Genomic DNA, 21,879 nt, shown 5'->3' with positions numbered 1-21,879 from the left:
GTCTAACCAACACCTTACAGACTTTCTTTTATATTCTAGTCCTCTCGAAATGGATACCAACATTGTATTTGCCTTTCTTACCACCAACTCAACCTACACGTTAATCTTTAGGGAATCCTGCACTAGGACTCCCAAGTTCCCTTGTACTCAGATTTCTGAATTCACTAGCCATTTAGAAAATAACCTTTGCCTTTATTCCTTCTATCAAAGTACCTGACCAAAACACTAAAGTAATCCCTCTGCCTACACAATGTCCTTAACCCTCCATTCTCTGCACATTCATATGCCTACCTAATAAGGTCCTCTTGAGCACCTCTATCTCATTTCCCAACACTATAATCCCTAGCAGTGCATTCCAGGAACCCATCCCTCTCTGTATAACATAAACTTGCCCCTTGCTTCTCTTCCGACCTTAAATTCATGACCTATGGTATGAGACTTGGGTGGCAGGGTGGAGATACGTCTCTATCAAAGAAGGTGTAGGACACTCCTTCCCTCCGCTAGCCTGCAGGTCACCCTTTGGGCAAGGTGTAGCATCTGATAAGCCCCCAATCAGGGTTGCGTGAAGTCATGGGAGCAGGTGGTGGATGGTCGTATGAGCAGCTGGTGCACGTCACAAGTCCTGGTTATGCAACCACTAATGCCAGACAGACAATCTCTTGATAATAGCTAGAGTCACCCATCTTGTACAGACACTGCCCAGAAGAAGGCAATGGCAAACTACGTCTGTAGAAAAATTTACCAAGACCAATCATGGTCATGGAAAGACCATGATCACCCATGTCATATGACACAGCACATAGTGAATGAAATCAATGGTGTGAGATATTTCTACTGTGGGAAAAATATACCAGCTGTCTACCCTATCTATCAGATCTTCTCTATCTGATGTAAGACACACAAAATGCTGGAGGAACTTAGCAGGTCAGGCAACATCTATGGAAATGAATAAACAGTTGATGTTTCGGGCTGAGACCCTTCATCAGGACTTGACTCAAAATGCTGACTCTTTATTCCTCTCCATAGATGCTGCTTGACCTAATGAGTTTCTCCAGCATTCTGTGTGTGTTGCACTGGATTTCCAGCATTTGCAGAATCTCTTGTGTCACTATCGATGCCGTTCTTTAGTTAATAAGACAGAAGCAGAAGGGTTACAATCTGGGTCTGGCCTAATGCTCAGGAGACCAAGATTGAAATCCCTTAAGGGCAGTGAGGGAATTTAAATTCAGTTAATTAGGTAAACCTGGAATTAATTAAAGAACTGATATCAGTAATCGTGACTATTACAGATATAAGAACCCAATTAATTCACACACATCCTTTAGGGGATGGGAATCTTCTATCTTTAACATGAAAAATCCTGCAAATGCTGGAAATCGAAAGCAATGCTGGGGCAGGGGTGCAGTGCTAGCTGGAGCGCACCGGTGCGCGTCCGGCACATCTTTAAGGAAAAAGCCGAAATAAACAAGCTAATTAATTAGGTGCAGCCCAGGGTGATTTGAGTATCTCAGAAACTGCTGATCTCCTGGGATCTCTACTCACAACAGACTCTGGAGTTTACAAAGAATGGTGCCAAAAACAAAAAAACATCGAGCGAGTGGATTTAACAAGATGTTTTTGCTCACATAACAGCCACTCACTGGATTTTTTTTTGTTTTTGGCACCATTCTTTGTAAACTCCGGAGTCTGTTGTGTGTAAAAATCCCAGGAGATCAGCAGTTTCTGAGATACTCAAATCACCCTGGGCGGCACCTAATTAATTAGCTTGTTTATTTCGGCTTTTCTCTTAAAGATGTGCCGGATGCGCTCTGGTGTGCTCCAGCTAGCACTGCACACCTGTGCTGGAGGAACTCAGCAGGTCAAGCAGCATCTATGGAAATGAAAGTACAGTCGACATTTCAGGCCGAGACCCTTTTTCAGGTCTGAGAAGGAAGGGGGAAGATGCCAGGATTAAAAAGGTGGGAGGAGGGGAAGGAGGATAACTGGAAGGTGATAGGTGAAGCCAGGTGGGTTGGAAAGGTAAAGGGCTGGAGATGAAGGAATCTGATAAGAGAAGGGGACCTGGGGGATGTGATGGGCAGCTGAGGAAAGGTATAAGGCCAGAGTGGGGAATGGAAGAAGACTGGAGGGTGAGGGATGTTTTCCCTCTCTATCTTTACCTTGGAAGATATTATGCAACACAAATCCATACCAAATTTCTTGACTGTTGTCTGTCTCTGGAGAGGCCTGGCTTCGTGCACAGCATCACCATGGCCGCAGTATGCTTTCATTTTACTGTTGTAATTTTCTGATGTTTCCTAGTTCTAAGAAGCGCAAGCCTGCCTGGACAGATCGGATTCTCTGGAGGGTGAAAGTGTCTGACTGCTACGACTCATTGCAGAATTCCCCGTTATTGGCGAGGAATAACTCTCCAGCCAGCAAAAGCAGCCACATTGAGGTGTTACAGCATGCCTACCGTAGTCACATGGAGTACCTCATCAGCGACCACAAACCTGTTACTGCCATTTTCTGCTTGAAGGTGGGTCATTACTGAGAAACAAACCTTGGAACAGTGTGGAGGAGAGGACTGGAATAGGGACACAAGATCTTCATCTGCCGTTGAGCTGATATATAGAAGGGATGTTAGTTCCATTGAAATTTCAGATGTGTAGTGGTCTTGCTCAGAAGAGTTTCTGTTTCCTACACACACAGTGGCTACTTTGTTAGGTAGACCTGTACACCTGCTCGTCAATGCAAATATCTCATCAGCCAATCATGCGGCAGCAGCTCAATGCATAAAAGCATGCAGGCATGGTCAAGAGGTCCAGACCAAACATCGGAATGGGGGAGAAGTGTGATCTCAGTGACTTTGACCGTGGAATGATTGCTGGTGCTTGATGCTGCTGATCTCCTGGGATTTTCACACATAACAGTTTCTAGAGCAAGGGTTTGCGACCTGGGGTCCGTGGACCGCTCGGTTAATGGTAGGGGTCCGTGGCATAAAAGAGGTTGGGAACCCTTGCTCTAGAGCTTACAGAGAATGGTGTGTAAAACCAAAAAAAAAACACCCAGAGAGTGGCAGTTCCGTAGACAAAATGCCTTGTTAATAAGAGGTCAGAGGAGAATGGCCAGATTGGTTCAAGTTGACAGGAGAGCGACAGTAACTCAAATAACCACACGTTACAACAGTGGGGTGGGCAGAAGAACATCTCTGAACACACAACACATCAAACCGTGAAGTTGATAGGCCACAGCAACAGAAAACCACACCGGGTTCCACTCATGTACCTGATAAAGTGAACGCTGGGTGTACTTCTGTCTTGCATTTAATATAAGGGGACCAGAATTGATTATCACCTGGAAATATTGAATTAGGTTTAACTCTCCCTCTCTCAGCAATTATCCTATTGTCACTTTTTACACTGTTTCAAATTATACTAGACTTTGTGCTTCAGTTTTGGACTCATCACTGTTGTTTCTATTATGACCATGTATACTGTTTACTTTTTGAGCTTCAAGCAAACAAGGAATTTAATTGCTCCCTGATGTAAATGACAATTAGTCTATCCTAATCTAATTTTTCACTAATTAATCTACTCATGGAGCTGATCACGGTTAGCCTGCACCCTGAGTACTCAGAGCTCCAATTTCTGTCTGTTTTTCCTATCTGCAGTTTGCCCAGAAACTTCAGGCTCCGTTGATTCAGCTGCAGGTGGAGGATGAATGGAACAAGGCCTCGGATGCGGTGGTCCGCTACAGGATGGCAGACTCCTTCGCCAAGAGTTCGTGGGACTGGCTTGGCTTGTACAAGGTCAGCCCTTCACAGTCAGAAATTGAAGCTCAGTGCCAGGCTGCTCTCTGTAAGATGTTCAGACCTGCATCCTTGGGGTTTAAGAGGTGTGTGAGGGAGCAGAGTAACACGGCAAAGCTGATAGTATTTTACACTCCTGCCTCACATTTCCAGAATCCAGGATCTTGTACAGGAGCAGTGAACTAGCCCAGATTAATTATTGTTGTCTCAGCTGTCCGAATTCTAACCTCGTTCTCCATTCTGCCCTTTGTTCAACTCCAGTGGCATGTGGGACGCAGTTTGACTCCCAGCTGGCCAAGTAAAGCTGCTCAGTGCTGAGATTCAAAGCACTGCTGCCTCCTCCAGCCCCACTCTCCTAAGCGTAAATTCAACAACCTGTTGACATGATCGATGCCAACATTCTCATGCATTTGACTTAGATTTATTGAGGATGAAGAAGAGAATGATTCTGTCAGAACACTGCATATATCTTTGCCCTTCTCTCACGGGTGTCCTGTTTATGGTAGAAGCACTACAAATGAAGTAGTAGTGGGTGTTATGTGTGTGTCTGGACAAGCCCTTGAGGGCAGGAATAACTGAGAAAATAAGTGAAAGCTGCCACCATTTTATAAGATCACATGTTCCTCTGGGTTCTGGTAATCCTATAATACTTAAATTTAGTGATAAAAGAAAAATCAACAGTTATAAGTTAAGTAAATGGGACAGATGGAAGAGCTCTTCTCTCTTCACTTGCTGAGGAAATATGAAACAAAAATTGCAAGCGGAAGTGTTATCAGTGACTGGGAATAAGCCTCAGCTTTCAATTGAGATTTCACCAACAACCCATATCCCCTTCCCTCTGCACAGTTTCTTCGAATGAACCGAGCGTTTTAGCAAACGGAATTGTTACAATCCCCTCAGAGTGCAGAGTCATGTCTGAGCAATCTTTGAAGAAACTCGATATAACTAATTTCACTAGGATATAATGCAGCTTCCCTCCCTGCAATCAAACTCAATAGCAATTGAGCTGAATTTGCAAGGACTGGAGAGTGATCAAAGACAGGCAGATCTGACGTAGGGAGAGCACACAGTGGAAGACTTGTGGTCAGATGGTGGTGCTCTTTCTCCTCTCCGCAAGTTCAGAAATCTTGATTGAAATTTGAGAATATTGTGTTGGAAGTGCCGTCTTTTGTTTCAACAAGAGCACAAGCTGCCCCATTTCTGACCTCACAGCTGTGTTTTAAGGACCAGATCTAACATGCTCCTGGACATCCCATGAAGGACATGAAAGATACTACACAAGCAAAATCCTGTCTGTCTTTCTTGCATGGAAAAGCAGATGGAGCCCATGTGGGCGACAGAACCTTGGCTTCTGTTCTGCAGACTCAAAATTCTGCTCAGAAGGGCCAGCGCGATTACTGACAGTTTGAACTCAGCCGACATCTTGAGTCTTCAATGGTATTATTCCCATCCGAACCCCAAAGCGATATTCGAAGTTTTGACTGGCTTCCGCCCCATAAATCTAACATCTAGTAACCTGAACACAACTCTGTCATGGGCAACTATTCCATGTGAGACCAACAATTGGAAGCAGTTGGGGATAACCTTGACTTTTCAATTCAAAACAAATACTGATTTTGCAATGTAATAGTATCTCAAGTCTCAAGTCCAGTTTATTGTCATTTAACTATATGTGTGCATATAACGCATTTAACCATATAGGGTAAATAGAAAGGAGGCAATGTTTCTCCGAACCAGAATGTAAAGCACAGTATTACACAATAACTTAAGGTAAGGATAAAATCTACAGGTGAATCATGCAGAAATAAAACTAAAGTGCATAAATTAAATATTTGTAAGGTACGGAACAGATTAACCGGTGACACTTCAAATGCAGGGAGTTCAGAAGCCTAATGGCCTGAGGGAAGAAGCTGTTTCCCACCCTGACTGTTCTGGTCTTTGTGCATCAGAGTCTCCATTCTGATGGTAGAAAAGTCAAAAGGGGTGCTGGATGGATAGGTGGGATCCTTAATGAAACTATTATTAGAGACAGCAAAAAGAAATGTAACAGGTGGAATTGTCTGATATAATGGCCTTACAGTCTTATTCAAGAATGACAGTAAGATACACGTATTATACAATTTATTTGCTATTGGTCCTCTTTTTTTTTGTAGCTCTTGTAAGTTGGTGTATCTGTTGGTGACAAGCTCTTTGCCCTGACAACCCAAGAAAACTTTTGAGAGTCTCCCTGATCAACCTCAAAGGTTTTGCATGTTGTGCTGTAGCTGAGCACAATTCAGCGCGCATTGGGAGCGGGCTTGTCTGCCGTGGTAGGGCGCCGAAGGATTCCCATCTTCATCGTCAACATCAGTCTGTGAGACGAAAGTGGTCAGTCAAGGAGAGTGATGGAAACAACATTCATTTCCTGATGTGGAAATGTCCCAAAATTTTCAACCAATGAAGTGCTTCAAGGATAGTCACAAGTATAATACTACACCCATTTCCACACAAAATCCCACAAAGACCATGTGTTTTTATTTAGGAATGGTGAACTTCCCTGCTGTGAGATCTTTTGTTTTCACCAGTTCCACAACCAATGGATTCATTTTCAAGGACTCTTTATCTCATGTTCTCACGATTTATGGCGTATTTATTTATTATTATTAGTTCTTCTTTTTGTATTTGTAATTTGTTGTCTTGTGCACTCTGGTTGAATGGCCAAGTTGATGCAGTCTTTTACTGATTCTGTTAAGGTTATTATTCTATTGTGGATTTATTGAGTATGCCCTCAAGAAAATGAATCTCAAGGTTGTATATAGTGACCTATACGTTCTTTGAAAATAAATTTACTTTGAACTTTGTATAGAGATACAGGCTTCTTAAGCTTATTTTAAGGGCGCCTTTGGAAGGTCTGTAGATGGAATTGGTATCCTTTAGCCTTGAGGTGAATGTGTGATCAAATGTTACTTTGGAGTGGTGGAAAAATAACAAGGTTTTGTCCTCCCACTCCATGGAATCCTGTCACCAAACTGTCTGAATTCTATCAGCCAATCCACTCAACTCAACTGTGAACTGACTCCACAACCTGTGGGATCACTTTCAAGGACTCTACAACTCATGTTCTGAGCCTTTTTTGTTTGTTTGTTTAATCTATCTATCTATATCTCTATTTACAGTTTTGTCTTCTTTTGCACATTGTCAGCCTGTGTAGTTTTTCACGTATTCTATCGTATTTCTCCATTCTACTGTGAATGCCTGGAGGAAAATGAATATCAAGGTGACCCACAGGACTGTGCTAAAAAGGGCACATATACATTGCTATGGTGCCTAAGACTTTTGCACAGTACTCTTATATGCACTTTGATAATAAATTTACTTTGAACTTGTCGCGGCATGGTAGCGTAGTGGTTAGCACAGCGCTTTACAGTGCAGGTGTAACAGGTTCAATTCCCGCCGCTGCCTGTAAGGAGTGTGTACGTTCTCCCCCGTGACCACGTGGGTTTCGTCCGGGTGCTCTGGTTTCAAAGATGTGCCGGTTGATAAGTTAGTTGTCCTGTGATTAGGCTGGTTGTTCAGCAGCGCGGCTCGAGGGGCCTATTCTGTGCTGTGTCTCAATAAAATAATAAAAATAAAGAAGGGCTTTGAATGTCTGGTGGTGAACGTTTGTGCGTCCGGAGAAACTTCCAATGAAATTCTTGTTTCAGTGATTGGATTCTGAAATAGGGGTCTCTCTACCATCCATTAGAGACATCTATCAGAAGCATTGTATACACAGGACCCTTAGTACTATTAAGGGTCCCACCCATCCATCCAGCATCCTCTTTGACTTCCTACCATCAGTGGCATAAAAACAAGAACGGTCAGGATGGGAGACTGTTTTTTCCCCTCAGGCCATTTGGCTTCTGCACTCCCTGCCGCATCACTTTCAAAGTATCACTGGTTAATCTGTTCCGTACCTTACAATATTTAATTTATGCGTTTTAGTTTGTTCAGTGGGCACGTGGCCAAGTGGTTAAGGCATTGGACTAGTGACCTGAAGGTCGTGAGTTTGAGCCCCAGCTGAGGCAACGTGTTGTGTCCTTGAGCAAGGCACTTAATCACACATTGCTCTGCGACGACACTGGTGCCAAGCTGTATGGGTCCTAATGCCCTTCCCTTGGACAACACTGGTGTTGTGGAGAGGGGAGACTTGCAGCATGGGCAGCTGCCAGTCTTCCGTACAACCTTGCCCAGGCCTGCGCCCTGGAGAGTGAAGACTTTCCAGGCGCAGATCCATGGTCTCGCAAGACTAACAGATGCCTTTTTATTTATAGTTTGTTATTTCTGTGTGATTCATCTCTAGATTTTATCCTTACCTTCATAAGTTATCAGGTGTAATATGTGTTGTGCATTACTATGCTTTACACCCTGGTTTGGAGAAATGTTGTCTTGCTTCTACATATATTATACGGATATATATGTTGTAGACATGTTCATAGTTAACTGACAATAAACTTGAGTTGCTACCACTTGGGTGGTGGTTCGAGGATTTTCCTTGTCTAGATTCAATATGGCTCTTGGTTTGGTCACTAGTAGAGGGAATAGAGAGATTAATGGGTTTAAACAACAGATCTCTTTTGCTTTTTTTTCCTATTCATGTTCACAGGTTGGCTTTAAGCATCACAAAGATTACATAACATACGTCTGGGCAAAGCACGATGAAGTTGATTCAGACAAACAATGTTATCAGGTAAATATTACCCAGTAAGCCGTTCCCCTGGGAAACTGAGTGGTGAGGTGCTTTCGTCACAGATCAAAGTTTGATTGTCTGAGCAATGGTTAGTGGTTGAGACAAAAACATTAACAGCTCTCCAAAAGATATTGGATTAAAATAAAATGTGTGATACAAGAAACTAGGACCAGGGACGGGTGCATGTGATCATGACCACTTCAGAGTAAACCTTGACATGCCTTGTCTTTTAACTATGTTCTTCCCAAGTCTTAAACTCTGTGTGTTTCTGTGTTTAGATGCAAGTCTCCTCTCTCTCTGCTGACTGTAAGGATACAAACCAAACCAAGCTTGCTCGATCTCACACCAGTTTCAATGGGTGAGATGTTACCTGCACAAAATTGCCATCATTTGCTATTGAATTGGCTATATCGATTGATAATCTAAGGCTGCTCTTCTTGGTTTTTTTTGGGACAAATTGGAATCCATATCTAAACTGAGCAGTACCTTGATGGGGATCAAAATATATTTGCGTAGCTCTTGTCTATATAAGCAAGGATTAATTAGTTCACTAATTTATTAACATTTGCATCTTACATATGTTGAGAATAACTCGGAAAATGTGTAGCTCAGGAGGTTGACGGTTGGGTTGAGCTGTTCTCTGATCTTTGCAAACGTTACGAGGCAACATCATCAGTGCACAGCTCACTTGTGAATGCTTGGCCTTTATATACTCATCAGCTGACTGGTCAGCATTGCGGAAACTCAATTGTGATATAGGGAGGGTGTCTCCTTGCTGATTGGCTGTGTGGCGAACTCTGTACGTTGTCTGGAATTTGCCCCCATTGGCTTATAAATGGGATTGAGGTCTACATGTCTGTTTATAGAATTGTTTGCGGAAAACCACGCTCCTAGGAATTCTCTTGTATGCCGCGTGTTTGCTTGCGCCATGACTCTCACCAGTCGAATTTGTGCCCCTCTCGATCTTCATGGGTAGAGGCAAGGAAGAGACTATGAACCATTTATAAGCCAAGGCGGGCAAGATTCCAGTCAACGCACAGAGTTCGCCACACATCTAATCAGCGACGATACCCCCTCCCTACGTCACAATTGAGTTTCTGTAATGACAACCAATTAGCTGATTGAGAAGTATGTGAAGGCCACGCATTCGGAAGACGTGCCACAAATGAACAGCGCACTGATGATGTCTCCTCGTATGGTGACGGAACGTTTGCAAATGGGTTGCCAAGATCGGAGAACAGCTCAACCCAACCATCTTGCTACACCAATGTCCACGTACCCCTTACCTGACTTCACTGCCATAGCAACGCAATGGCGGCAACAAAATAGAGAAGCTGTCCCTGCAGAGCATTGGTATTCATCTTGGCCCTCCACGCAGGAAGGCGCTGGCTCACACGCTGTGAGTTTGGCAGTGCCCTCAGTGACATGGTGGGAGTTCACTGATCAGGAGCAAGAATCGCAGCTGAGGTTCTCTCTCTGTTACCTGGCAACAGAGACCAGCAATTGATCTTTTTCATGGATGCCCTTCCTTGCTGCAATAGGCCATCACTAGCCTTCGAGGAGTGCAGTGTTTGATTCAAAGTCAAAGTGAGGTTCCTCTCCCTTTAAACTAGGTCTGGATTTAGGAATTCATTATCAAGCATTTTGATTGATTAAGATGCATATTCAATGCCAGTCACAGATTACTCTGGGCTTCAAGGAATGGAAATCGCACTGTCTAACGACTTTAGTTTTTGTGGTTTTTGGTTTTATTCTGTAAAGGCCTCTACAGAATGCTGACACATGCGTGCTTAATCTTGCCCAAATAGACAGTGACACTTAAGACCATAAGACTGTAAGATGTAGGAGCAGAATTAGGCCATTTGGCCCATCGAGTCTGCTCTGCCATTTCATCCTGACTGATCCATTTCCCTCTAAGCCTCAGTCTCCTGCCTTCTCCCTGTAACCCTTTATGCCCAGTCCAAGCAAAAACCTATCAATCTCTGCCTTAAACATACCAAATGACTTGGTCTCCACAGCTCCGCATTGCAATGAATTCCACAGATTCGCCAATCTCTGGTAAAGAAATTCCTCCTTGTCTCCGTTGTAAATGAATGTTCCTCTATTCTGAGACTGTGTCTTCTGGTCTTGGACTCCCTCACCATAGGAAACATCCTCTTCACATCCACTCTATTGAGGCCTTTCACCTTTCCATAGGTTTTGATGAGGTCACCCATTTTTTCTGAATCCCAGAGCAAACAAATGCTTCTAGTATGACAAGTTTATCAACCTCCTTTGAACCCTCTCCAGTGTCAGCACATCCTCTTAGATAAGAAGCCCAAAACTGTTCAGAATACTCCAACCCTCTCCAGAGCTTTATAAAGCCTCAATATTACATCCTTACTTTTATATTCTAGTCCTCCTGAAATGAATGCTGACATCCCATTTGCCTTCCTCACCACTGAGTCATCCTGCAAATTAGAGTCTGCACGAGGACTCCCAAGTCCCTTTGCACCTCAGATTTTTGAATTCTCTCTCCACTTAGAAAATACTCTACGCTTATAAGAATCAGCAAACCAAAGGGTGTTAAGTTCCATGCTATTACTGTTGCGGAATTTCTTCCATGTCTCTGCAGGTCATGTTCAGTGAGGATTCCGTGCCAAAGGGCACCGGGGAGTACATCCTGTGTTACTACAGCAACAATTTCAACAGCATTGTGGGAGTAACCGAGCCATTCCAGGTCAGAACACCCAGTCCAAGATCTGCCCCTGATTTGCACCACTTCTCCCTGCTGCATGTGCTTGTGTTACCGTGTGCAAGAACGCATTTCACAAATGAGCGTCACAGTGCGTGTAGGCAAATGCACCAGTGTCCAGGTTTGTGCATCCGGGGGATGCTGTCATGGCAGGCTTCTATCCAGCAGCAATCGAGTTGACGGCTTGGCGACAAAGCGCTTGCTCCGCTGCAGTGAAACAAGCAGGAGTTAGACTTGTGCTTGGTGACTCTTCTCTAGCTCTGCTGTGCAAATCCTTCCTTGATCCTCCAAGCCCGTAGCGGCAGGTGGCAAATAACCAGACTCATTGCTGAAAATAAGCCGACGACACTCCTGCTAGCTTTGTAAGCCCACAGTCACATGTAGTTGTAAAGAAATCTTGTTTGCAAAACTGAATTTTCTCCCTCTGCTGAAAGTTCTGATCCTTTCTTCCACTGTGGCCATCAGAAATCCTTCACCATTCTTGAGCAACACACACTCACAGTCACACTCTCTCACTCTGCTGGAGGAATTTAGCAAGTCAAATGAGTAACAGGTCCAAGCAGGGGCTCTGCCCTGAGTCTACGAAAATATATAGTGAGTTCATCATTATAGAGGAGGGTCTGACTGCCTTGCACTCAATGTTTGCCAGTTCTATTTGTCCAGATATTCAGAGGTTGCAGAAACATTGGGAGCATTGTCCTTTCCTGAATGTTACAAAGAAATATTATTAGATTTTTCAGGGTGCTTACCGAATACAGATGTTTGTTGAGTTCAAAAGTCAAGAAGTTATTTTGTATTTTTATAAAACTCTTATTGGGCTGCATCTGGAGTAATGCATTCGAATCTGGACACCATGTTAAGGAAAGGATGTGGAGACTTTGGTGAGGGTGCAAAGGAAGTTTGCCAGGATGCTGCCTGGGTTAGAAGTTTGTTCATTTGTTCGTTATGTGCCGTGTCATATGACGTGGGCAGTGATGGTCTTTCCATGACTGTGATTCTTATTGGCAAATTTTCCCACAGTATTGGTTTGCCATTGTCTTCTTCTGGGCAGTGTCTTTACAAGACAGGTGACCCCAGCCATTATCAATACTTTTCAGCGATTGTCTGCTGGTGTCGGTGGCCGCATAATCAGAAATTGTGATGTGAACCAGTTGCTCATACGACCATCCACCAACTCCTCCCATGGCTTCACATGATGCTGATCGGGGGGCGGGTGGTTCTACATCTTGCCCAAGGGTGACCTGCAGGCTAGCAGAAGAAAGGAGCACCCTACACCTCCTTTGGTAGAGATATATCTCCACCCCAGCACCCTGCTATAAGGAGAGGTTGGACGAACTCTAGTTGTTCTTTCTGAAGTGCCAGATACTGAGAGGAGATGTTAAAGAACTTTATAAGATTATAGAAACATAGAAAACCTACAGCACAATACAGGCCCTTCGGCCCACAAAGCTGTGCCGAACATGTCCTTACCTTAGAACTACCTAGGCTTACCCATAGCCCTCTATTTTTCTGAGCTCCATGTAGCCATCCAGGAGTCTCTTAAAAGACCCTATCGTATCCACCTCCACTACCACCGCTGGCAGCTCATTCCACGCACTCACCACTCTCTGTGTAAAAAAAAAAAACTTACTCCTGACATCTCCTCTGTACCTACTTACAAGCACCTTAAAACTGTGCCCTCGCGTGCTGGCCATTCCAGCCCTGGGAAAAATCCTCTGACTATCCACACGATCAATGCCTCTCATCACTTTGTACACCTCTATCAGGTCACTTGTCATCCTTCATTGCTCCAAGGAGAAAAGGCCGAGTTCACTCAACCTATTCTCATAAGGCATGCTCCCCAATCCAGGCAACATCCTTGTAAATCTCCTCTGCACCCTGTCTATGGTTTCCACGTCCTTCCTGTAGTAAGGTGACCAGAACTGAGCACAGTACTCCAAGAGGGGTCTGACCAGGGTCTTATGTAGCTGCAACATTACCTCTCAGCTCTTAAACTCAATCCCACGGTTACTGAAGGCCAATGCACCGTATGCTTTCTTAACCACAGAGTCAACCTGCGCAGCAGCTTTGAGTGTCCTGTGGACTCGGATCCCAAGATCCCTCTGATCCTTCACACTGCCAAGAGTCTTACCATTAATACTATATTCTGCCATCATATTTGACCTACCAAAATGAACCACCCCACCCTTACCTGGGTTGAACTCCACTGTCACTTCTCTGCCCAGTTTTGCATCCTATCAATGTCCTGCTGTAACCTCTGACAGCCCTCCACACTGGTCTGAGCACGTCCCTTCTCTTATCACCTGCCTATCCTCCCTTTCGCACTGTCTCCAAGCTTCCTCCATTTGTGAGTCAACCTCCCTTTCCTCCGTCACTTCAGTTCGGTTCCCACCCCCCAGCAATGCTAGTTTAAACTCTTCCCCTATAGCCTTAGTTAACTTCCCTGCCAGGATATTGGTCCCTCTCAGATTCAAGTGCAACCCGTCCTTTTTGTACAGGTCACGCCTGCCCCAAAAGAGGTCCCAATGATCCAGAAATCTGATTCCCTGCCCCCTGCTCCAATCCCTCAGCCACGCATTTGTCCTCCACCTCGTTCTATTCCTATACTCACTGTCACGTGGCATGGGATAATCCTGAGATGATTAACCTTGTGGTCCTACTTCTCAACTTCTTTCCTAACTCCCTGTAGTCTGATTTCAGGACCTCCCTTTTCCTACCTATGTCATTGGTACCAATACGTACCACGACCTCTGGCTGTTCTCCTTCCCACTTCAGGATATCGTGGACACGATCAGAAACATCCCGGGCCTGGGTCTTTCCTGTGTCCACAGAATCGCCTGTCTGACCCTCTAACTATAGAGTCCCCTATCACTGCTGCCATCCTCTTCCTTTCCCTACCCTTCTGAGCCACAGAGTCAGACTCCGTGCTAGAGGTGCGACCACTGTTGCTTCCCCCAGGTAGGTCGTCCACTCCAACAGTACTCAAGCAGGAGTACTTATCGTCAAGGGGTACAGCTACTGGGGTGCTCTCTAGTATCTGACTCCTGCCCTTCCTTCTCTTGACTGTTACCCAATTAACTGTCTCCTGAGGCCCCGGTATGACTACCTGCCTATAGCTTCTCTCTATCACCTCCTCACTCTCCCTGACCAGACGAAGGTCATCGAGCTGCAACTCCAGTTCATTAATCTGGTCCCTTAGGAGCTGCAGCTCAATGCATGTTCGTCTGGGAGGCTGGGAGTCTCCAGGACCTCCCACATCTGACACTGAGCCTCACACACATACTTTCTGTCTGTATTCTACACATATTCCTACCTCGCCTCGACCCTTTATCGCCGGAGCCCCATTGAGCCAAAGCCTTCCTCCTCTGTCTCCCTCTACTCTGATGCCCGCTCCTCCGACCCTCACTGTATACATCTGTCTTTTTAAACTCTTCCCGCTGTTCTTATTGGCTGACCTCCACGCGCTTGCGCAGTCGTGCCCCGTTCAAACCACTGAAGAAATATGAGATAGGGTAGACAGCAAGTATATTTTCCCTAGGGTCAAAATGCCTAATACTAGATGGTATGCATTTAAAATAGAAGGAACAAGTTCAAGGGAGATGTGTAGGGCACTTCGAGTGGTGGGTACCAGGGGTGGTTGTGGAGGTAACTACAACAGAGATGTTTAAAAGGCTCTTAGATATGCAGATGAATGTGCAGAGAATGGAGGTATATGGAGATTGTTTAGGCTAAGGGTTCCCACCCTGCGGGCCATATGCCAACCTATGGCATAAAAAAAGTTTGGGAACCCCTGGACTAGGCAGAAGGGATTTGTTTAGTTAGGCATTTAATTACTAGTTTATTTGGTTCAGAATAAAGGGCCCATTCCTGGTTTTATTGGTCTGTGTTTTAAAATGCAGCAGCCCAAGTCTGTCCCAGTGAGGTCTCATGACCAGTAATGTCACAGGGATTCAGACAACTTTTTCTTAGGTGTTGGTCTTATATGATCAGGAGAATATTACTTGAATATTGCAAAGGATATTTTCCCTCCGCCCGAGAGGGTAGGCAAGATCTTAGTGCAATGTCTCATCTGTAAGAATTGAACACTCCCCGCTGGATTATCAGCGTCAAACTAGTGCCTGGAGTGAGCTTTGAACTCACAACTTCTAACATAAGGACACACAGAAATAGAGGCAGGAGTTTTCAAAGGGATCTTTTCAGCAAGATTGTAGGTGATCTCTTATCTCAGCTCCACTTTCTGCACAAGCCCCATGTGCCTTAATTAATAAGCCCAAAATTTAGGCTAATTCTGTCAGGAAGATACACAGCAGCTGGGTCGACACAGCTCTCTTCACTAGAAAATTCCAAAGACTTGGCATTCTGAGGGCGATGAAATCTCTTCTCATCGCCATCCTGAATGGCCAACCATTTATTCTGAGTCTAACCCCTGGTTCTGTATGATCAGAGGTTCCAGACGTCCCTGCATCTAGAAGATAAAATTACACAAGAGTTCTTGCTTGGGACTACAAGGAAACTAGAATTAGGTCTATTCACTCTTTGTTGCACAGACGTCGGTAGTAAAATTATATTTTAGCATTTGAAACCATCGGGCATAAGATAAAGCATGTTTTTTACCTTATCCTAAATTTTTTTTTGAGGGGCGTGGAGAAGGGGAGAGGTTCATTCTGCAGACCAGTGTCCAATGGTGTATGTGACACCGTGATCTTTTTATGAATTATTCCCAAATGGTTGCAGCAGAGAGTCAGACGAGCAATCAGACTTTGCTCAGGTATCAGGGGCCATGTGTAGAAAGAGGTTGTGCAAGGTTTGCGTGAAGTTCAAAATCAGATTTCATTTCTCTCTCTCTCTCTTCCATCCCCCCACAGATAATTCTGCCCTCCTCGAGTTCTAGTTCCAGCAAGTCCGACACCTCTGACTCCAGCTCCGACGGGGAGGAGATGAGCACCTTGAAGTTGATCCGCCCTAAATCCCGCAGCCCTAGTCCGGGCAAAATGAAGAAGGGGAGGAGCAGGAGCCGCAGCAAGAGCCCGGTCATCCCAATAGCCAGGAGCCTGCAAGGCCTCAACCTCCGAGTGGGCTCCAAGTCCAAGAGCAAAAGCCGCAGTCCTTCACCACGGGGGGACCAGGCGTCGAAAGCCAGGCATCTCAAGGAGCCGGGAGCCAGAGCCGCCACGGGGAATGGCCTGAATCCTGAAGCTGCCCTTGGTGACGTGCCCTCACCAACAGGCCCAGCTGCGTTGAAACACTCAGCAGCTCATGGGAAAGGTCAGACTGCTACTGATGCGGCTGCCAGCCGCACTGGGAGGCCTGCCAGCCAGGTTCTGCATCCGCACGACAGCGACAGTGCTCAGCATCCCCGCCTGTCTCCGAAACTCCCCCAGACACCTTCTGGGACCGGAGCGGTAGGTGCGAGGCGAGGCGAGGCAGGTCATTCCTCGAGCAGCAAGAGCCTTCACTCCAGGTCGCCAAGTCCCAACGTTAGGGCCTCCAGTACTCACGGCAGGCCAGAGGCTGGTGAAGGCCGGAGCACGGCAAAGACTTCAGAGAGAGGTGCTGACAACCAGCATACCGTGGCGTTTGGAGAAAGCAGTACAGGTCTGGACCTGCAGCTGAGACCTTTCCAATACCCATCACCAAAAGCAACACTGAAATAAAAGTTTCCCTTTCCACTTTGACAGCTCAACAAAGCACAAACTGTAATTGTTATTCATAGTTTAAAGATGTGTAGAGCAATCAGCTTTATTTTTATTGTGGAGTTGAGCTCCCACCTGAGTCTCTGGAACCATTTGTGAAATGTAATTGGAATGCGAGCCCTGCTCCTAGTTTCCTTTTTGCCTGTTCTTGCCTTCCTGCTGTATGTACAATACTATCCAAAAGTCTTTGGCACATGTATGTAGCTCGGCATGCCAAAGACTTTTGCACAGGACAAACTTTCGTCAACTTGGAGCAGAAAGCAAGTTTGTAAATCTGACAAGAGTAAAGGATGTTGGGAATGGTGAGGCTGGAGTGTCGTGGGAGGGGTGTGGGACAGTTGGCAGAGGAATGCCAGGGGCGGGATGTGGCATGGATGTAGACACTCCCAGTCCTGAGGCACCAGGCAAGGTCATTTGATTCCAAACAATTGGTTTATTGATCATGACAGAATGTGTCTCTGGTGCTTCCCGCTCCCTCCCCTTTCCCTTCCCCCTTTTCCCAAGCACGATTCCCCTCTCCCTGCCCCCTTCCCACTCTCAGTCCACAACAGAGACCCAGATCAGAATCAGGTTTATCATCACTCACATACATCATGGTTTTTTTTTCAGAAGCAGTGCAGTGCAATACATAAATTTACTGTTCAAATGTCTTAGGCACCCTGACTATATACAATGTATATGTGCATAAGATGATTGCACAATACTGTATGTTTCATGGAAGAATGCATTTGGGGGTGGGGGGAGGTCTTTTCTCTCTGGATAAGATGCTCCTACTGTGTGGTCCCTTTCAACCAGCAGATGCCCCTTTGCATCTTATTGATACAAACATTGTGGCACCTTCTGTAACTAGACTGGGGTTAAAGTGATGTCTTTGACACCTTTTCTAACTACAGTAGGATCGGAGTTAAAGTGTAGATGATATCATCGGCTCCCACTGTCAATCTTTAGTGATGGACCCCTGTGGGTCTGGGTATGTGCCTTTGCTATTCAGAGTCTTGAGTGAAATCCACCTCACCAAGATGTGGCCAACTTTCTGGCAGTCAGGTTGTCCCAGCGGATTTAAATGCCCATCAGCCACCACTCCCGCCCCATTTGAAATGTTCAATCCATTTGGTAAGCCTGTCAAATTCACAATTGCCAAATAAATAATGGGGCAGCACGATGGCACGGCGGTCAGCGTGAATTGCTTTACAGAGGCAGTGATCACCAATCTGGGTTTGATTCCCACTGCTGTCTGTAAGAAGTTTGTACGTTCTCCCCTTTTCCGCTTGGGTTTGCTCCGGTTACCCCCACCAACATTCCAGAGACGTACAGTTAAGATCAGGGTTAGTGAGCTGCGGGCTTGCCAGAAGTGTGGCAACCCTTGCGGACAGCCCCAAGCAAAATCATTCGACTATGTTGGTCACTGAAGTGAAACGACACATTTCACTGTACGATTTGATGTACATCTGACAGATAAACCTAATCTAATCTAAATTAGGATTTAAATAAAACTTGGACTGCATCTTCCAAGTTTTCCACTTTGCACATGCAATTTGTCCATAAATTCTTTTTTGTTTCCCCCAGATTCACCAGCAAAGCTGGTCTGTATTAAGATCTCTTGTCAATCTCCCTGGGCCCTCGTGTGGGTGGCTGCTAAGATGAGTGTGTGGAGCAGTCCGCTCACTCATCCCCTCATCACACTCAGGAGCCAGGCCTCTGCTTTTCCTGGCTATTGACGACGGAGGATCGTCCAAGAGAGAATTAAAACTATAGCAAATGTGTACTTAGGCTTGACTGATGTAGGAAAAAACAGAAAATAGTCCTCAAAGAATGGATATTGCTACATCAACCTTGTGTAAAATATTATAATTTATTGCTCTGCTGTTTTTGTGAACATGTTGGCAGTAGTCGGTGTACAGTTCAAGGCACTGGATGCCGTACCAGACTTCGTTGATGAAGATCGTCAGAATTGATTGACATAATTCTGAGAAAAGAAAAGCATGAACTCTTCAATTGAACCAGGACTCCTCAGTAAAGATAGGGATTCTTCAACTTTTGTAATGATGTACACCTGTTATGTATAAGAATGCATTGTTCTGTGCTCTAGGACACAACTGAAAAGCAAGCAGTAGAAAACTCTTGAGGAATCAGCAAAAGTGAGTGACTTTTCTCACCCATCGCTCACTGTTATTCAGTATTGTTGAAAGACATTGTTACTGGGCCCCAATTATACTGTGTACAACATTACATCTGTGATTTTTGCCCCACCCTCGGTTTGTGGAAATCGGTAACCATTTTCTGTCTAGTTTATTGTGAAGTCTAGCGTCACTAGGAGAATCATTCTGACAGTATTACTAATTAGGGCCAATGTTCCCTGCACCTCGAGGCAGTGAACATAACAGGTATGTTTTTTAAACTGTGAAGGCTTCATATGACAATGAACTATGGATATGAAGAATTTATTAAATTTACTGGATTCACTTTTGTTGTAGGCTTCCTACGTCCTGTACATTTTGAGATGTGGCTGGCTAGAATTCCTGTGTGGGCGCGTTATGTGCAAGTCTTCCCCCTCTGCCATTGACTGAAGGCAGCTGAGAAACATGGTGTACTCTGTGGATGTAAACATTTTCATTCTGATTCAACAATAAAGTTTAGAGTATAATCTTCACAGAGATTTTTGTGCATATTCTGAAAGGTTCATGACAAAGTCCTGTTGGAGTCAAGTCATTTTTGGAACAGTACAGCACAGAACAGAGGATCTTTGGCGACGCTATGATTCAGTCGGATTTGAATGGATGGCAGAGCAAACTCTATAAGGTGAATGGCCTTATTCTGTGCCTAAGTCTTCTGGTCTTGTATCTGTGCTAACCAAGCTTCCAATTTCAACCAATCTCATTATCATGGGTCATTATCATTATGTGCTGTGTCATATGATGTGGGTGATTGTGGTCGCTTGGCAAATTTTTCTACAGAAGTAGTTTGCCATTGCCTTCTTCTGGACAGTGTCCTTACAAGACGGGTGAGCCCAGCTAATAAAATGTTCCCTTCAACCCTGTGGGAAGCAAGTGCAGAAGTTTGTAGGGGCCCTAGCAGAGATATTCAAATCATCCTCAGCAACAGCTAAGGTATAGGGAAGATTGGAGGACAGCTAATGTTGCTCTGCAGTTTAAGAAAAGTTCTAAAAGAAAACCAGGACATTATAGACCTGACATCAGTAGCGGGAAAGTTATTGGAAGGTATTATAAGGGACTGTATATATGAGTCTTTGGATAGACATGGACTGATTAAGGATAGATATTGTGAGCAGTTTTGGGCTCCTTATTTAAGAAAGGATGTAATAACATTGGAGAGGGTTCACGAGAATGATTCTGGGAATGAAAGGGTTATCATATGAGCGGCAATTAAAGGCTCTGTGCCCATACTCACTGGAATTTAGAAGAAAGCGTTGGGATCTCATTGAAACCTTGTCAAATATTGAAAGGGCTTGAATGGATATTTCCTATAGGAGTCTGGGACCAGAGGGCACAGCCTCAGAATAGAGGGATGTCCATTTAGAATGGAGAGGAGCAATTTCTTCAGCCAGAGGGTGCGGAGTCTGGAATTTGTTGCCCCAGGTGGCAGTGGAGTCAACGCCTTTGGGTATATTTAGGGCGGAGGTTGATAGGTTCCTGATTAATCAGGATATGAAAGGTTATGGGGAGAAGGCAGGAGACTGGGATTGAGAGGGAAATGGATCAGCCGTGATGAAAAGGCAGAGCAGACTTGATGGGCCGAATGGCCTAATTCAGATCTGTATCTTACGGTCTTTGCCTCTTCTAGTTTTATAAACTTCAATCAAGTTGCCACTAACTCTCCAATATCTCAGATAAAACAATCAAAGTTCATCCAACTTAAGCTTCTAAGTAGTAGTTTCTAATCCAATTAAAATCCCAGTGAGCCTCTTCTGCACCCTCTGTAAAGCTGCCAAATCATCCTGTAATGCAGCAACAAGAACTGGACGCAATATTCCAAATGTGCCCTCAAAGTTTTGAACACAAGAGATTCTGCAAATGACGGGGATCTTGAGCAACAGACACAAAGTTCTGGAGGAACTCAACCAGTCGGGCAGCACCAGTGGAGGGTGAAAAGCTGTTGACGTTTTGTGCTGAGACCTTTCCTCAGGACTGGAAAGGAAATGTGTGGAAGACAGAATAAGAAGGTGGGGGGAACGGGGAGCAGTGTGTGCTGGCAGGTGATAGGTGAGACCAGGTGAGGGGGAAAGTGGGTGGGGGGAGTGTTAAAGTAAGAAGCTGGGAGAGATAAAGGGCTGAAAAGGAAGGAATCTGATAGGAGAGGATAGTGGAGCAGGGAAGGAGGAGGGGAACAATATGGGAGTGATGGGCAGGTGAGGAGAAGACAAGGGGTGAGGGAGTAACTGGAAAGGGAAAAGGGGGCAGAAGTTAGAGAAAATGAAGTTCATGCCATCAGGTTGGAGGTGATACTCCTCCAACCTAGATTTGGTCTCCATGACAGTAGAGGAGGCCAAAGTTTTACATAGTTGTTTACCAATTTTTATACTCAATCCCACTCAGGGAGCTATAGACTTGCACCCCGAGACAAAATATTTATCAAGGCATCCTTTTCCTACCACTAAGACTCAGACTATCCTCCAGTGTCACTCTGGCACATCAGAGGGCAACCTTGCTGTTTCTTTAGCGTTTTGTCTGTTTTACAAGGCTAAATTTGCTAGCTCGGCGCTCAAACCAGATGGAAAATGAGCAAGGCGCCAGCCGGATTTGAACCCAGGACCACTCACCCCGAAGTCCAGTGTGGATGCTACTGCACCATTGGCTGCCCTCCTAAGACTCATGGAGCCACGTAATATTCATAAAATCACAAAGAGGATGAGAGGCAACTTGATAGAGGAGTACAAAATGATAAGAGGCATAGAATGGGCAGCCAGAGACTCTTACCCAGGGTGGGAATAGCCAAT

At 45.0% G+C, this 21,879-nt stretch overlaps 1 protein-coding gene across 3 annotated transcripts in view; it reads left to right on the top strand.

Annotated features, from left to right (window-relative positions):
• inpp5jb (inositol polyphosphate-5-phosphatase Jb) overlaps positions 1-19,576 on the top strand; it is a 108,842-nt gene extending 89,266 nt beyond the window's left edge. For 2 of the 3 annotated variants that reach the window (XM_072247628.1, XM_072247629.1), the window contains exons 9-13: positions 2,302-2,518; positions 3,653-3,790; positions 8,415-8,498; positions 11,113-11,217; positions 16,098-19,576. In XM_072247628.1, coding sequence (XP_072103729.1) covers positions 2,302-2,518; positions 3,653-3,790; positions 8,415-8,498; positions 11,113-11,217; positions 16,098-16,886 — 1,333 coding nt within the window. In that variant the 3' untranslated portion in view covers positions 16,887-19,576. The remainder of the gene's footprint in view (positions 1-2,301; positions 2,519-3,652; positions 3,791-8,414; positions 8,499-11,112; positions 11,218-16,097) is intronic. The other variant, XM_072247630.1, reaches the window with a different exon arrangement.
• The last annotated feature ends 2,303 nt before the right edge of the window (positions 19,577-21,879 follow it).

Source organism: Mobula birostris, chromosome 31 (assembly GCF_030028105.1).
Source record: "Mobula birostris isolate sMobBir1 chromosome 31, sMobBir1.hap1, whole genome shotgun sequence".
Taxonomy (NCBI): Eukaryota; Metazoa; Chordata; class Chondrichthyes; order Myliobatiformes; family Myliobatidae; genus Mobula; species Mobula birostris.
Note: the sequence above shows the minus strand (reverse complement) of the source record. Positions and strands in the feature narration are given on the sequence as shown.